A 17,137-nucleotide genomic window follows, 5' to 3' on the forward strand; every position below is an offset into this window, starting at 1 on the left:
ATGGTTCCTTAGGAAGGGCACGGCCGATTTCCTTCCCCATCCTTCCCTAATCCGAGCTTGTGCTCCGTCTCTAATGACATCGTTGTCGACGGGACGTTAAAACAGTAATCTCCACCTCCTCTGTTCGTGTGTTTAAGGTTGCGTTTTGAGGCTCAGGCAACATCGCAGTGACTATATTCCGCCTCTGGCCGCCAGTGTGTCGTTAGCTCAGAGGTTCCCTTGTGCGTTGCAGTGCTTGTACTATAAGTCATAGCAGTTCGAATCACGGTAGAAGCCGCTGACTACAACCTTTTATTTTCCATTTTAATTAATGGAGTTGCAAACTGCTAGTACAAATTTCTTATGCGAAATCTGTAGAATACCTTTAAACATCAATCTTCGTTCGATTTCGACTTAGTAAATTAAGTTAATATCATGGATTTCTGCTTTGCAAATTCCAAGGTGCTTCACTGTAAAATAGACCCTGAAAAGATTCAAACCGACTGTCAACGATATAAATTTGAGCTTTGTTCGTCATATAGGTCTAACATGTCAGAAGGTTGTTTATGAAGTGCACATTTTCATTAATGTAGTTCCCTTCTTCTAAATTTTTGCAATAGCATTTAACTGTAGACGTTTTCTAACACCGGCGTTAGCAATTCCTTTCCGTTCTCTGAAACCTTCAAAACGACAAATTTTTCTGGTTTAAATCTGATGACCTTAACTATCACTTCCGATCAACAATAAATACTTCACGAACCCATACATGGAACTCCAAATGTGCAGTGTTCCTGCACTGCTACAGAGCATGCATTGCAAGGTATTCACACAGTTTATCGCATAGACTTACCATAAGGAATGAAACAAGAACTGTAATACACTTTACACCACAGACGCTCACTCTGGCTTGACGAAAACATCCAAACATTGTTCCAAAGTTGCACAAATAATTGAGTTAGAAAGGAAAAGAAACGAGGTATGAAGCATTTATAAATTCATCGAATGTAGTGAGGTGGTTTAATTTCGTCCCAGTCTATAAAATTAATTTCGGGCCATACTCAGCTCTTGCCGATTAATGTAATATAATACCCGCCTACTAATCAGGGCGTCTGTCTCCGTTGCTTTTGAGCGTGAATGGAAATTGTAGAAATTTCCTGTGGAGCAACATTTAATAATAAAGCGTTTTAAATCATCAAAAGCGATGAGCGGTAGCAGGCGCTTTCGATAAAGAACGGGGGAGTGCAGCGCCGCTGCTGTCGCCACGGCCGCTGCCAGTAGCCAGCAAATGGATCCTGGAGCTTTGCCGCATACGGCGTCCAGAGGAGGACAGTCTGCAGGAAATCTGCCGCAAAATCGTTACTGGATAAAATTTTGATATCGGTGTGTCACAAAGCGAAATAGATTGAATCTGCGCTACCATTACATTCACGTCTTCAGCATTCAGACAGAAGAGGCTTTAAAAATATTTTATGCCGGCTGCTCTCGATCCGCTGACATTATGAACAGAAACAACGCACGCTACCGCTAGACCACAGGCGTAATCAGCTTAGAGTTTATCTATCATGGGACAAGTTTTCCTCCAGGAAGTGCCGCAGTCTACAGTGTTGCCAGATTGTGCAGATAACCGGACTTAGAGAATTAGCGAGTTGGCCAGTTTTTTTGTCCCATGTCGCGATCGGCGCGGACTTAGCCTCTGAAGCGGCCGGCCGCCGGTCAAGTTTTATGTCAAAGAGTGTACATAAAATGAAATTCTTCTTTTCCTGAGAGCATCAGACAGTTTCTTCTTCTCATCCACGTACTCGAAACTTTTCTTGGACCAAGCATTTTTTGTAGTACCTCCCTTCCTTTTTCTCCAAATCTTCAATCTGCCGAGGACTAAACGTTCTGCTGCATAAAGGCTCTCCGCTTTTACGACAGTGTTATCATGCTAGACTTTTGTTTTTACTCAGAATGATATTTTATTGTAAATGTCCTTCGTTAACTGATACGCCATTTCTATTTTCTAGGCTCTATTTTTGGTTGCCTGTTTATGTAGACCGCTTGGTTGTATTATTTCCCCAACGTACTTAAATGTACACCGTATACTGTATTTTGGAACAATTTAAATGTTCGTTATGAATTCTGTCTTCTGGAAAGAAATTTGTAATCTCTTTCAACAGGCTGATTTGCTTAGTTGCATCGATGTTTTCGGAAAATATTGCTCAATCATCTGCAAAGGCTAGACAGTTGATTTTGACGTTAGAATTTTTTTATATCGCAGTCTGATTTCTTGCATTCCTTTTTCGTGAAGTCTATGATTTCATTCCCTTACTAACTTTTCCGAAACGGAGTTGAAGAGCAACGGGAAGAGGTCGTCAGCTTGCCTGATACCAGTTTTTATTTCAAATGGTTCCGAAATATCTCAACGGAATTTTATTTAGTACTTTGTTTTTTTTTTTCAATGTTTCTTTAACTGTTCCCAAAGTTTTTTGTCTGTGACGAATCCTTCTGGCCTGCTGAAGAGTGTTGCTCTGTCTACGGAATCGTAGGTTTTTTGACGTCTAGGAAGGTTATGACAAGATTTTTCATTCTTAGACAATAGTTCCTTGTCAGTTTCAAATTCATAATCTGTTCTACTCAGGATACCTATATTTTCCCTTAACCATCTGTTCGAGATAATCCCACAGAGACTTCGTGCAATGTACGTCAGGTCATTTATCATTCCCCGAGTGTTTTTTGATGCATTCGGTGCCATTTCTTGTCAGATGTGTCTAGCATTTTTGTTCCTCGAATAACAGCGGGAGTAGTTTGTCAACTGTCGAACGAGTAATATGCATGACACGGAATACCTCAACTGATATTAAAAACAGAATAAAAAATTCGGAGATATCACTTTTCAGCACGCTCTCGTAAGTGCACTCTGCAGGAAAAGTTTCACTGTTAACACCCAAATGCTTAAAGACAAATATAAAATACATGCTGTTGTCTAAAGGTGAACCTATCAGTTTTGAAACCGTTAACAGCTCTGTTTTGAATAAAGAGAAGAAATAACAGTGTCTTTTATGCAATTATAATTTGAATACGAAATTACCTGTATTTTCACACAGCCATGGTCTCGTGATATCACGTTTCGACAACACAGCATTAATACTCTATATTCTAAAAAAAAAAAAAAAAGGTTGAGACAGTGACCTATTCTCACGCAGCGTGCGAAACAAGAATTTGAAATAACTGCTCGTGCGTCTAAATTTAATCTGCCGTGAGGGCAGGGCGAGGCACGAAGTGGCGGAGTGTCGCGGACCAGCAGGCGTCGGCAATGGGAGGATCACGCGAACAGAGAACAGGGAAGCCGTGACGGGTGGGATACTAGACCCGACGCCTAAGACTTCCACAAGAGTCGACCAATAGCACTCCCTTTCACAGCTTCCCGTTAACAGAAAGACCTCTCAAAAAACTTCTCTCTGGTCGAAGAAAAATTTTTTAGATTTCTTCGCGAATCTACTGCTTCTTTTTCGATTTTTAGCGCGAAAAATATGCCGAATATTTTCTGTTAGTATTCTGTGGGCGATTCATTAGAGAGGGAGCACTAAAACAGGTTTTACTGGAACGGAGGAAAGAATCGGTTGAGGTCGTGTGGAATGACTTCCTGACAGTGGGCTGGAGCGGTTTTGGGAAGTAAAACTAAAAAAAAAATTCTCTCATTACTGCCGGACTAGGCATCAAATTTCACTCTTACGACATAAGTTTTACATCTCCCTATGTGTTATGGGCATTCTTTCATTCTGAAAGTGTCGACAGCATACCGTGTTGCATGAAACACGTTCGTATTTGCATATTCATCCGTGCTCCTCCATTACCTTGAATGTTTCCCAACTGCGAGCTGCGATAGTCATTCCAGAATCAAGAGTGTCATGAACTCAAGCCCCCCTGACACGCAGTTATGCTCATGCTCTATCTCCTCTAACGTTAAACACGGCCGAGGTGGCTGGGACACTGTACTCTCGTTCTGGATCTATCATTTCACGCCCATTTTTTGAGATATTATGTGGTTCACTACACCACATCTAGTGAAATCTCGAGATTGGTCATCAACCAGACTTCTCTCTGATTTCCTCCCTTACTCTTCTCCCACTGAACAATTATCACTACTTCATCTGTGGACTCGGATCCAACCGAAGAGGATAGTTTCAAATGTTCAGAACATTTCAGGTGGAAACAAGAGGAAACTCTGCTGAAATCAGTTCTGTGGACAACAAACTTATTTGTGAAAAGCTGTTCTCTTAATACTGCTACCAACTTTATACTAAGAATATCCCGCATACGATGTTTTCAGTGAAGAATACAAAATACTGGCAATGCAGCAATACTCACATTGTATATGATATACTTTTCAGCGTCTTCCTCGTGAGTTCCAGGCATGTAGACTGGGCAGATGATGTTCACCTGGTCGTACTCGAAAGGTATGTTCCCTTTATTCACATCTATTATGTGATCGGTGTTGTCTATCCTAAATCTGCAACAAAAAAGAATGTCAAACATTAATTAATGTGCATTTCAGTAGTTATATACATAAATGACTGTGGTTGGTGGGGAAAAAATTTTAGTGATACAGTTTTTCACACTATATTATGTTTTAAATAAACAAATAAATCAATAGTCATTTCTGGCAAATAAAAATTTTAGATCTTACATCGTCTAGAAGTATCGGCTATATTCTGTAAGTTTTCAAACCATACACACATATTTATAAAAATTATCATCGTGAAATGTCATTCGAAAATGGAGGAAGACACTGGTGGTCTGAATGATACGAAGAGAAATCTGCCGCATCCTTTTGGAAGGAATCCTTTCGGCACCAGCCATAAGCGATTTAGGTAGACCATACAAAATCTTCAGCAACAGTAACAGATACAGAGAGGGGCAATAAAAACCCACTGAACTGTTTCACAATCATTTGTAAGGTACGTGCCATGCGGTTCTGATCGACGTAAAAACGAATATATGTATAATGGAAATGCCAATCGCATTCCTGCGTACAGCTTCGCCTACCGGCTGAAGGATAAAACGTCCGAAGTGAAGGACGTGACGTCAAAAGCGACGCGAATGCTGTCCTCTGCTCCTTTCAGCACCAGTTGGTAATCTCCAATAAAGCTGATTTGTCTTGCAGTATAAAAGCTGCTTTTAAAGAGCATGTATCACAGCTAAGTAAATGGTTTGAAAATACTTTCAAGCAATGCAGACAAATTCGAGGCACAGTCAGACCCATTTAGAGTCAAACCACATTCTGAATTTACTTCTTTAGAAGAAGAAAATCTTATTGAGCTATCTTGCGATATTACATTAGAGGCACAATTTGACATCATTCATCTTGTCATTTTTTGGTTATCAGAAAAAAGATTAATATCCGTTGTGCAGTAATATCCGTTGTGCAGTACTAAAGCTCAATGAACCTTAATTCTATCTGCAAGATCTGACTCGTGTGAAGCTGGATTTCCGCTGGTCGCTGTGGTGTCACTGCCAGACAGCACACTTGCTAGGTGGTAGCCTTTAAATCGGCCGCGGTCCATTACCATACGTCGGACCCGCGTGTCGCCACTGTCAGTGATCGCAGACCGAGCGCCGCCACACGGCAGGTCTAGAGAGACTTACTAGCACTCGCCCCAGTTGTATAGCCGACCTTGCTAGCGATGCTACACTGACAAATACGCTCTCATTTGCCGAGACGATAGTTAGCATAGCCTTCAGCTACGTCATTTGCTACGACCTAGCAAGGCGCCATTATCAGTTATATTGAGCTTATTATACTTTTGTATCATCAAGAGCGATGTACACCAATTATGGATTAAAGTTAAGTATTACATCATTTACGTACTTTATTTGCAATTCTCAAGACATTGTCCTGTTCCAGATCTCACGCCAGTCTGCGTGTAATTAAACGCGTGCATTTCGGCCTCCTCTAGCAATACGGTGTTGGCTCTGCTGCCAACACTACAGTCGCTGTAGCAAGGAGTAAAAATTGTGCAAAAAATTGACATGGATCAGGAAATGAGGATAGTTGTACCCAGTCTCATGCAAAAATTTGAAAGTTATGTAGTGAACAGCAAGTTCATATATAGCACTAATTATTTTAATGAGCAAATTGCTACTTAGTCAAAAACTGGGATAGTGAAACCGTAGCTGTTTGTTCAGTAAAATGTTAAAAAATAACTGAAATACGCGTTTTAAATCCAAACGTGTGTTTCAGTTATTTTTAAACTAATCTAACCGCATCGACTGTGGATTTTAGTCACACGAAATAGACAGTGTTATGACTTAGGGTGCTAAGGAAAAATTGATATATTCAAAGAGCCGGGAACCAAAAAATGTTTGAGAGCTACTGAGGTAAAGGTTTCTGTTGACTCCGTATTCACATAATACGCGTCCTCTTCACTTTGCGGAAATTTTTTTCTGCTCCTAAGATCCAGGTAAGTTCCGTCAGGGCAGTCGGGAACAAGTCTACTGCCGGTTGGGTACCACACTAAATCAAGACTTTCATGTCTTCTAGCAAAACGGTTTAGGGTGTATCTTTACTCACAAAATGTCACCGATGATTGATGGTGCAGCGGAGCAGTTATCTCGTATCCGTCTGCTGGCGAACGAAACCGTTGCTCAGCGTTCAATAACAACTTTGCTTATTGGCTGCTGTAGGAGTAATATTTTGTTTGCATTTTCCTGGAGCAGTTCACTGGCTACTGCTAGACTTGGTAAGGAAATTATCCGATGTTGGAAATGTTGTGTCTATTTCATACAGCATAGACACAATGAGGTAGCTAGGTGCACGCTAAACTAACGCAGACGGGCTTGAAGTTCTGGAACATGAGACTTATTAATGAATAAGAGGAAAAGTACGTAGATTCGTTTAATACTTATCTTTATTCTCTTGTTGGAATACATCTCTCTTGAATATTAGTACGCTATTAGCACTGATACAAATGGCGCCTTGCTAGGTAGTAGCTATGGACTAAGCTGAAGGCTATTCTATCTGTCTCTCGGCAAATGAGAGGAAGACTTGGTACGTCTGGTCGCAAGCTATGTCGTCCGTACAACTGGGGCGAGGTCTATTCCGTGTCTTGTGACCTGCCATGTGGTGGCGCTAGGTTTGCGATTACACAGTGGCGACACGCGGGTCCGACATGTACTACAGGACCGCGGCCGATTTAAGTTACCACCTAGCAAGTGTGGTGTCTAGCGGTGACACCACAGGAAAACTAAAAGAGTAAGTAGAGCACATTCGAATGACTGGTTTTCTAAAATACTGAAATGGAGCTCTGCAGCAGCTAAAACTCGTGACTGAAATTTGGATATTGCACCTTGTCTGCGGCAGAGCCTTCAGCACAAGGAAGAAAGACCTCAGTGGACAACAAATACTGAATTTTTCTGTATGCATTGCTTACACGTCGTGGGAAATAACCTGAGTATCTGCCTGCTTTACTGTAATTTAGCGTTAAAAGAAAGTGTGTAATCTGACGTCTGTAAAAGTAGGCGTTGTTTTTATCATTAAACTACAATTAAAAATACGAGTTTCAGGTATCAAAAGTGTTTTTTTTTCTGCAGAAGAGGCAATAAAAGAAATCTACGCTCTTCGAGAACTACATTTTCCACATTAACCCTCGCAATGATTATGGAAGAAATGGCATCTGTTGTTGTAACAAAACATGAACACGGCCTCCCGATTGCCTTTGGATCCATGAGTTTTGTACACTTTTAGAGCGAATTAACGTGTTGTGGAGTATTAGGATTAATTCACGTACCGCAACGGAGCTCTAACATTTCCTTATTTCCTGAAATCACCCCAAACTGGTGCAGTGCTGTACCAGGGGAGAAGTTTTATTCATTCGTTGAATCGTTCTTTGTGTCATAATAATCGCAGTGTGATGAGAAGTTGGACAGGAGAGCGAGGGAAGAATAAACCACGTAAGAGGATTTCGTACATACTTCGGGAGATAGCACAAAGATGGTCACCAAATACTGAAGAAATTCAGTAATATTTAAAGACGAACTCGTAAATTTGGAAAAGTGCTACAAAAAAACTTTAAGATAACTGCGCTTTCTCGTGATGAAAGTGAACCTTAGGACTATCTGAAATTCGTCTAAAAGGCGTCAAACAATACGACAAATGGGACTTAAAGCAAATTCACATAAGAACCGTTATATCAGGAAACAAAGCATACAAATTAAAATCTTGGGTACCTTTCTGTCCCACAGAGTTCAGAATAAAAATAGAATATACCAGTGGTTACGAGCCTGTCTTTTTCTTTTCCTTCTTTATGTACCCATATTTGACGAATTTATCATACAGATGGAAGAGGCGTAAAGATTTATTGTCTCTGGAAGGTTCCAGAAAGGGCAAGCAATCGTGGAGCGCTGGTGGCACGGAGGCTGTGTGCTCTGCAAATGGCACTCGGCACGTATTGAACTTTATGTTCCTCTGTCAGGCGGTCCATTAGACGCCTCCACCTGCGCTCGCTTCCCACGACGCTTTTTCCTTGCTAAAGCTTACGGCTAAGGCTGAGGGCAGATGTCGGGGGTGTCGGTTCCAGTAATAACCACGTCTTTTTCCTCTCGATGGACGTTCTCAAGTCGAATGCGCTCGGCTGGCATGCAATGACGTAACGAATTTGTGCACTGCGAATAAGTACAGTATTCACCATATTTGGTACGCGTGATTAAATTGTATGTCGGAAATACACTGAACTGTTGCTTCGTAGATGAAGCCTGCAACAACGAAGTGAGCTGTTTTATGCTCGTTTAATTAGCCTAAAACATCACTCACCTTAACATCGTGTGTTCCTTAGTAAACAATTACGGCACTATCACAAGAAAATGGCTCTGAGCACTATGGGACTTAACTTCTGAGGTCATCAGTCCCCTAGAACGTAGAACTACTTAAACCTAACTAACCTAAGGACATCACACACATACATGCCCGAGGCAGGATTCGAATCTGCGACCGTAGCGGTCGCGCGGTTCCAGACTGTAGCGCCTAGAACCGCTTGGCCACCCTGGCCGGCTATTATCACAAGAATCTGAGAAGAATCTACGAAAGGAAGATCGATGACAAGCCCAATTGTACGTTGATTTCAATAGAAATTGTAGGTGATTTCACTGCGGTATTACCCTGAAGTGTTTTAGAGGAAAATCAGGTAGAGAAAAATCAGGAAATTCAAAGCAGTAGCGCCGGGCACAGAGAGGAGCCAGAACCAGACGAATATAACTCCTAAGTGGTAGTTAATTCTTGGTCTCGATTCTTCGTTATAAACGACGCCCAGTAACGGCGCAAAGTTCACGTTATCACGGGCTTTTTGGGAGGCCAGCATCTGGCTGTCACAAACCAATACGAAGGTGGACTGATGGAGGAACAGTATTTCCTTAGAACAAATGAAAGAAAACTTTGTCCAACTCGCCTGGCTGTTGGCGCCTTGAAAGGGCCTGTTTCAAAGAGTTGCGGCGAAGACCTTCTCTCTTGACTCATCAAAAAATGTTACAAACTGAGTCAAACCAACCTTATGACCGAAACAACAGCACTTCGTTGTCATACGTTAACTGAATAGTGATAAGTTGCTTTTCAGTAGGGTTTAGTAGGGTAGTTGGTGTTCCTCTTACTTTATAGAACGAGGTATTTACTTTTTAATAATTCTTCTCCCGTAAAATGTGAACAGCAACTGGCATAAGAATTTCCGGTGTCGACTGGGTCACTCTGAAGCTAGATCAGCGCCCAGGGACACTCGAGCCCGCTTCCAGTACGAGACTTTCTATGACGAACAATGACGTTTTATCTTCTTGCCGGTCCATACAGCTTGCATGTTTCCGGCTGACGCTATGAGGTGAGCGGTGTTTTCAATCCGTGAATAAGGTTCTTTGTTTGTGCGGTCACGGCGCGTACAATGCGTCTCTGTCTGTAATGTATGCGCACATCGTTTCATTTCGTTCTGACAGCTGGGTTTCGCGCGCTTACCTTTCTGTTTGCAAACAGTTTAGAGAAATACGCGCGAACGCGCGAAAGCTCACGTTCTGAGTCACGTGACCCACAGGTCGAGCATTTCATTTCACACTCGTGTTCAGCGGCGCGAAGATTGCGCCTGTTCTGCGCGTTTGTTCAGATCTACGTTTTTGTGTTGTTTTGTCAGATAGTAGCGTACGCCGTTTCTCCTTCAGAAAACAACAAGCAGGGTTTGTTGGTACACGGCCACATCAGAACGACGGCTTACGAGATAGGCACGTGAGCCAGCCGAGGGTCGAACAAGCGCGCCCTCCTCCTCTTCACCATAACCATCCATTTGGGATTCAGTGCTAGATAGGGCAGTCTCTACACTTTTCCAAGCATTACAGCCTTACGCTGTAAGCATCCACGTTGCTCTGGCATGTTTTCTGGTGTCATCTTCCCACTTGCCATTAATTGTACTCTCGGAGTTTCAGAAGGCTGTAGATAGTTTCTTTCGTCCATCTCTCATCCATTTGTCTAGTTACCTGTACCACCTCCTACCATTTCATTTCCATTACAATCATAATTAAGTCTTCCACTCTGGTCTGTTCCCTAATCCATTTATTTGTTTCCCTGCTTCTCCTATTAGTCCCCAACATGTATTGTTCTCTTTATTTCTTTAACTGTCCATCGAGTCGTCATCTTCAGCTGCCCTCGCCACAAAAACTCATCAACTGGTTCTGTGACTTCATTGTCAATTTGTACTATTTTCTTTTCGGTGTGTTCATTATACATTATTTTAGACTTGTTACTATTGATTTTCCAGTCTGCTTCCAAATTTGTTCTATTTACTTCCGCCATTCGTTGCCGATGTTTTACATACACTACAAGCAAACGGTACAACGTCATCAGAAAAACAAACCTGGTTCAGACATGTTCCTTTAACACCTTCTTCGTTTTCTCACTTTAAGGACCTCAATACTTCCTCTGGGATTGCTGAAAATAGTTTTAGCAATATGGATACTGGTTCCTCTTTCAATTCCGAATTGCTCACTATCCTGATGAAGTATTATGAAGATGTAGCATTGGCGTGTATGTTCTTCGGGATATTATCCCAGGTTGAAGCGCACATGGCAGATGATCGTTAGGTCCGACAAGTCATTCAGTCCAGGATGTTTGCACAAAATTTTAGTCAAGTTTTCGTTGTTCCGCATTTGTTTTATCGGTTTGAGAATTTGAAAGAGGGAAACCAGCAATTCCAGTGGAATACCCGTGCCACGAAAAGTGTCAATCTACAGCTCTGGAGAATGTATAACGTGATAATAAAAGCTATAAAACTAAGGAAGTGTGTGTGCGCTATGTGAGTGCAGTGGGAAGAAGAGCGACTGTCGCATACCCAGATACCCCCTGCTTTGCACCGGGATGTGACTTGTAAGACAAATGTAACACAGAATACTGATGTCGCTTGCGTTTCATACTTTCCGCATTTCGTAGATCATCGTCTAGTTTCATGAAATGTCCAACGATTCTCGAATTTTTTATTTCTACAGAAATTCGCCATTACAATTTTCGCAATAGGAAGAGTCTCACAAAAGTATCTGACAGCTGACTGCAGGCAATTGGAGGCAGATCGTAAGGCACACGAAAATATATCGTAGATTAGCACTTGGTTAACGACGGCTTAGACTTACGAAGACGAGCGATGTGAGTGAAGGAACATGCAACCATTTGCTAACGTTAGGCTGTGTGAAGCCCATGGCCATTCTTCCCCTGTAAAGTGGACGTGTGTTTTATGGCAGCCATTATTGTTCCTTGACCCTCCTCAGCGTCGACAACCTTATCGATCCGATGTCCGTCGAATGGAGCAGTATTGCTGTAAATAAAGATAGACAGCAACTCGGTGAACTTTCAGGACGGGTCGAAGGCACCAAATATGACTGACATCTGTTCTCAATTACATTCGTAAATCCAACCGACGAATTTTAAGACGACGTCGAAGGAAATGTCCTCACAACTGCGCACGAATGTATGTGTGTGTTTATCTCTGTGTTCAGCTGTCAGCAATGTAAAATAAATTCAAAGCAAAGGCAAGAAGAATTATAATACGATGACTTTACGACGAAACGGGTTGTAGAACGTGTCTGGGACTCATCCTTGTAGCACTTTGTAGGTTTAAAACAGTACACGCCAAGTTAGAACATTATTTTAACTATACGGCACATGTTTATACAGAAACGATTTTGCAAGTATCTACGATGTCAAGTTACCAACTATTCTCACAATTCAACTGCTTTATATTTCAGTAACAACAGTTGCTACTTTTTGCATTATTTTCAAACGAAAGACATAAAACTAGTGAAAAAGTGGAAATGTGGAGAAAATCTAATTTCTGTCCAATTTTCTACACATATTTCAATATTTCATCTACAAAGGCGTGGAAAACAGAAAGTGACACGGTTCCGAGTACTCATGATAGGAAAATTTCAGTACGTCGTCATGTGGAGGGGACGGAAGCAGTAAAAAGTGAAATATACATTGTTGGCTGGAATATACAGTCGCAAATGTAGAAAAAACACACAAATAATTGGAAAACGAATCATACTGATGCTGCGCGCACGAAAGCGAAGTAATGAAAAAATAAGTTAAAGCAGAACGCGCAAATACGTGGTTTTTTTTTTTTTTTTTTTTTTTTTTTTTTTTTTTTTTTTTTTTTTTGACAGATGACGATGGTGGGTACGGAACTCATCGACACGTTGCGACAAGACGAGGCCACCTCCCGGCTGAACACTCCAGAAGATTTCATCTTCGGAACACTCCGTGAAATACTGCAATCGCATATTCCGGATGATGTATGCTACAACGATAAATTAATACATGGCAAGTTTCATACCGTAATTACAGTTTCATCAAAATCAATATCTCTGATTACTAGCGCGCCGATAAAAACATGTCTGAAAGAAGTGACAGCTGTAAAGAGTTTTTGTCAGAAGCTGACGTGCGGAGGGCAAATGGGAATTGCATGAAATATATTTTTATTTCAGTGTGTACAAGAAAATATTTCTTATTCAGCAGAGACAATGTCTGGTTGCTGGTATTGTAGGTTTGCACTAGGTTCTCGATGCGGCAAGGTATGCGGGATGGACGGGCTGGCGGATTCCGGTTGCCGCCGTCGTGTAGGCCCGGGTTTTAACCCTCTTCGTTTTTAATCTTGGCGCGCACTCTGCTCCACATTAAGATCAGCGCCCGAGGCGCTCCCCTACACGCGACGGATATTGCCGTTGGCGTCATTAAGCTACGGCTACTGTTCTGGCATGGCCGAGATGGTGTCGCATAAAGATAAAAGCTTCGAACGCCAAAGCAGAAATTTTCTCTCCCTCGACCCTCTCCGGAAGGAAGGAAGCTCCCGATAAATAACCCCGCCTGCTCTGACACGCATGTGATGGAGCCGCTGCCGCTACGCCCATGAGCCAAGCGCGATATGAGAGACAGACTTACGAAACATCTCATGTCCAGAAACAGGAAGCGCGGAAATTTTGCTACCCAAAGGCACCACATAAACTCCTGTAATTAGGAGCCTTTTTAAGCTCTAAGACAGGGCTTCCCAACGTGTGGTTTCTAGGGGGTCCGCGGCCACATTTCACCAAATCGTGTAAAATAATGAGTAAAATTATTGAATAAAAATGTGAAAATCAAGTTCATCACTATCTTTTTTCTTTGAAAAACATGTGTATAGCACTCGAAAGTTGGCAATAACATTCGATCTTTGGCAATAATATTTGACAGTCGGCAACACAAACGAAAACATTGGTGCGGCTCCCGCTGTCGGAGGTTCGAGTCCTCCCTCGGGCACGTGTGTGTGTGTGTGTGTGTGTGTGTGTGTGTGTGTGTGTGTGTGTGTGTGTGTGTGTTGTCCTTAGCGGAAGTTAAACTTAGGATAATAGTGTGTGAGACTAGGGACTGATGACCTCAGCAGTTAAGTCCCATAGACTTACATACATTTGAACATTTTTCTTCGGATTTCACGACCCCCCCCCCCCCCCCCACACACACACACACGACTGTTACGAAATATACATGTTCCTTACACAACAGTTGCCAAACAGTGGAAGTGAACAGACCACAGGCAGCAGCTTGTCAACAGTGAACAGTTTGGAGGCGACGTCGATTGCTCTTGGAGGAAGGCAGCTCCAACGTGTGAAATGTCAATTACCAAGTAATATTAATCAGGCTATAGCGTTTTGAACAAAGGGAGTAAATCCACTAGTAAGTGCCTGGATACAGTGGGAATTCAAATTGCATCCTTAATTTCAAGTTGTTTTCATTCATCTCTAAACCAAAGCCTTTTGATACTTCGGGGGGGGGGGGGGGGGGGGGGAGTCATTGGGAACATGGTACATACATTAAGAAGCTTTCAGTTCCCATGGGTTTTGCTCTGAAATTTAAAGTTCATGTGCTCTTGACTGACTAGGGGTCCGCCATGAATTTTCGACTGAAGAAGGTGTCCGCCAGCTGAAAAGGTTGGGAGGCCCTGCTCTAAGATTAAAAAATGACACACCACGAAGGAATTATTCGAATGGGCCGGAAATCATTAGATGTGTTCTAAATGTAAAGACAGACAAATGACTACAATTTAGGAATAATTGGATGATTTATTCAAGCGAGAGAGCTTCACCAACTGAGCAAGTCAACAACGCGTTGAACCACCACTGGCCCTTTGTAATATTTCTGGCTTAGTCAGCCATCATATTAGGCTCCAAGAAGCTGTTCCCAGAGCAGTGGAGATGCAAGAAGTATATAGATGACGAAATGTGATGTGAGGTACCTGTGACAGATGTTAGATTCGGTACCATTCCCGTGAGAAAGACCGCCAACATAATGCTACTGCTCTGTGATTGGCTGCTGTGTTCGGAGCAATGGCGCCAGAACGTTAAAGTATAGTTATTATTATTAGTTAAACTACTCATTGGAATGACTTCACTTTTTACTATAAATATCTCTCAACAGCTGACTATCAGTCAGTCGTTTTAGAATTATTAAAAACAATTTAAATAAATAACAAAAGACTGACGAAATTGCAGGCGAACCACTTCGGAAGCATTCGGGTCACGCCTTTTCTGGTATGGCGCGCGAAGTGTTTCGGGCTGTTCGTCACTCTGGATTAGGCAGTCGAGAACAGACATGTTATGTGTCGAAGGATGTGTTTCCAATTTTTATTTAAGTTCCTGTTCGTCACTCTGGTTTAGGCAGTCGAGATGTACAGTCATGTTGTCTGTGGCAGTATGTGTTTGTCAGTATTCAGTATTAAAAGATTCACTCCGGTAGTCATGAGGCACAGACACGTGCCACAAATAAAGATACATTTTCGTAAACATTGTGTTTGATCATGTACTTTGCTGTATCAGAAGGTGTTGTATTAAGAACATGTAGTCTTCTCGTGTGGCTATATTAAAAACACGCGAGTGGCATCCCAAAGAAGTGATACATTATCTCAGAACAAAATCTCGCTAAAAGTCAGTTTCAGCCTCAAGATACAGAATCTACGACCTGCGTGCTGTTTTCTGCGCTGGGGACATCAACTTGAAGACAGCAGGTTAGTGAACTATAACAGAACCTTCGTATTCCACACAGTGCAGTGGAAACAACTAGACGCCCCACGTGTACTGCATGCACAGAAGAAATGTGCTCAGTGACACGTCATCTGCAGTAATGCAGAGGAGGTAAAGGAGGATGATCGTTATTAACACCAACAATCAATACATTCTTCCTTTCTATCCGTACCTTATGAAAACAGCAATTCAACTTGGCGTTGACTGATGGAGTTGCTGGATGTCCTCTTGAGGGATATCGTGCCAAAATCTGCCCAACTGGAGCGTTGGATCGTCAAAATCACGAGCTGGTTGGAGGGGCCTGCCCATAATGTTCCAAACGTTCTCAATTGGGGAGAGATCCGGCGACCTTGGCGGTGGCCAAGGTAAGGCACGGCAAGCACGAAGACAAGCAGTAGGGACTCCCGCCGTGTCCGGGAGGGCATTATCTTGCCGAAATGTAAGCCCGGGATGCGTTGCCAAGAAGGGAAACAAAACGGGGCGTAGAATATCGGCGGCGTACCGCGGTGCTGTAAGAGTTCCGCGGAGGACAACGAAAGGGGTCCTGTTACGGATGGAAACAGCACCCCACACTATCTCTCCTGGACTTCGGGGCGTATGGCGGGCGACAGTCAGGATGGTATCCCATTGCCGTCCACGGAGTCTCCAGACACGTCTTCGGTCTGGAATTTCATTGACTAGAGTAGAATTGTCTTCAGTGCTGAGACCCGCTTCGAACTGAGCCCCGCTGATCAGCGTAGACGTATCTCAAGACGCCCTGGCCACCCGTGGGGAACCAACCAGCCTGTCGCCCGCCATACTGCCCGACAATAGGGAGTGGTGGTCTGGGGTGTTCAAATGGTTCAAATGGCTCTGAGCACTATGGGATTTAACAGCTGTGGTCATCAGTCCCCTAGAACTTAAAACTACTTAAACCTAAGTAACCTAAGGGCATCACACACATCCATGCCCGAGGCAGAAATCGAACCTGCGACCGTAACGGTCGCGCGGTTCCAGACTGAAGCACCTAGAACCGCTCGGCGCACTGCTGCTACGGTCGCAGGTTCGAATCCTGCCTCGGGCGTGGATGTGTGTGGTGTCCTTAGAGTTAGGTTTAAGTAGTTCGCCGTCTAGGGGACTGATGACCTCAGATGTTGTTCCATAGTGCTTAGAGCCATTTGAACCATTTTGCAACAACGCGTTAATGACTTGCTCAATTTGTGAAGCTCTTTCTCTTGAATAAATCACCCAATTTTCCTGAAACTGTAACCATTTGTTTCTCTGCAGATGTACATCACATCTTCCGATTTCCGTCCCATTCTGATAGTTTCTTCGTGGTGCGCCCGTTTGTTTCGTGTTTGAGTGTAGTGCAGTTGTCATGAATGTGCTGTATAAATAGGTAGTGAAAGTAAATTGTCACGGAGAAAATTAATGATATCAAGCACATAGGCGCCGCACACTTTCTTTGATATTTTGCTGTTCCAGATACAGTGATCGAGCTTAAATTCAAATCGATGCTATTCCTTTTTCTCTAAAACGAGCATGAGCCCACGAAACAATAACCTCTCTTGTTGTATATCAGCGGGATCCCAAAACTGTTTTCCCAACATTAACGTTTAAAAAACTGCAGTAA

At 42.7% G+C, this 17,137-nt stretch overlaps 1 protein-coding gene across 1 annotated transcript in view; it reads right to left on the reverse strand.

The window, feature by feature from the left end:
• The window catches only part of LOC126248907 (ephrin-B1), a 569,232-nt gene that overhangs the window by 68,771 nt on the left and 483,324 nt on the right, over positions 1-17,137 (reverse strand). Inside the window, exon 2 of the mRNA XM_049950385.1 lies at positions 4,330-4,471. Coding sequence (XP_049806342.1) covers positions 4,330-4,471 — 142 coding nt within the window. The remainder of the gene's footprint in view (positions 1-4,329; positions 4,472-17,137) is intronic.

Source organism: Schistocerca nitens, chromosome 3 (assembly GCF_023898315.1).
Source record: "Schistocerca nitens isolate TAMUIC-IGC-003100 chromosome 3, iqSchNite1.1, whole genome shotgun sequence".
NCBI lineage: Eukaryota > Metazoa > Arthropoda > Insecta > Orthoptera > Acrididae > Schistocerca > Schistocerca nitens.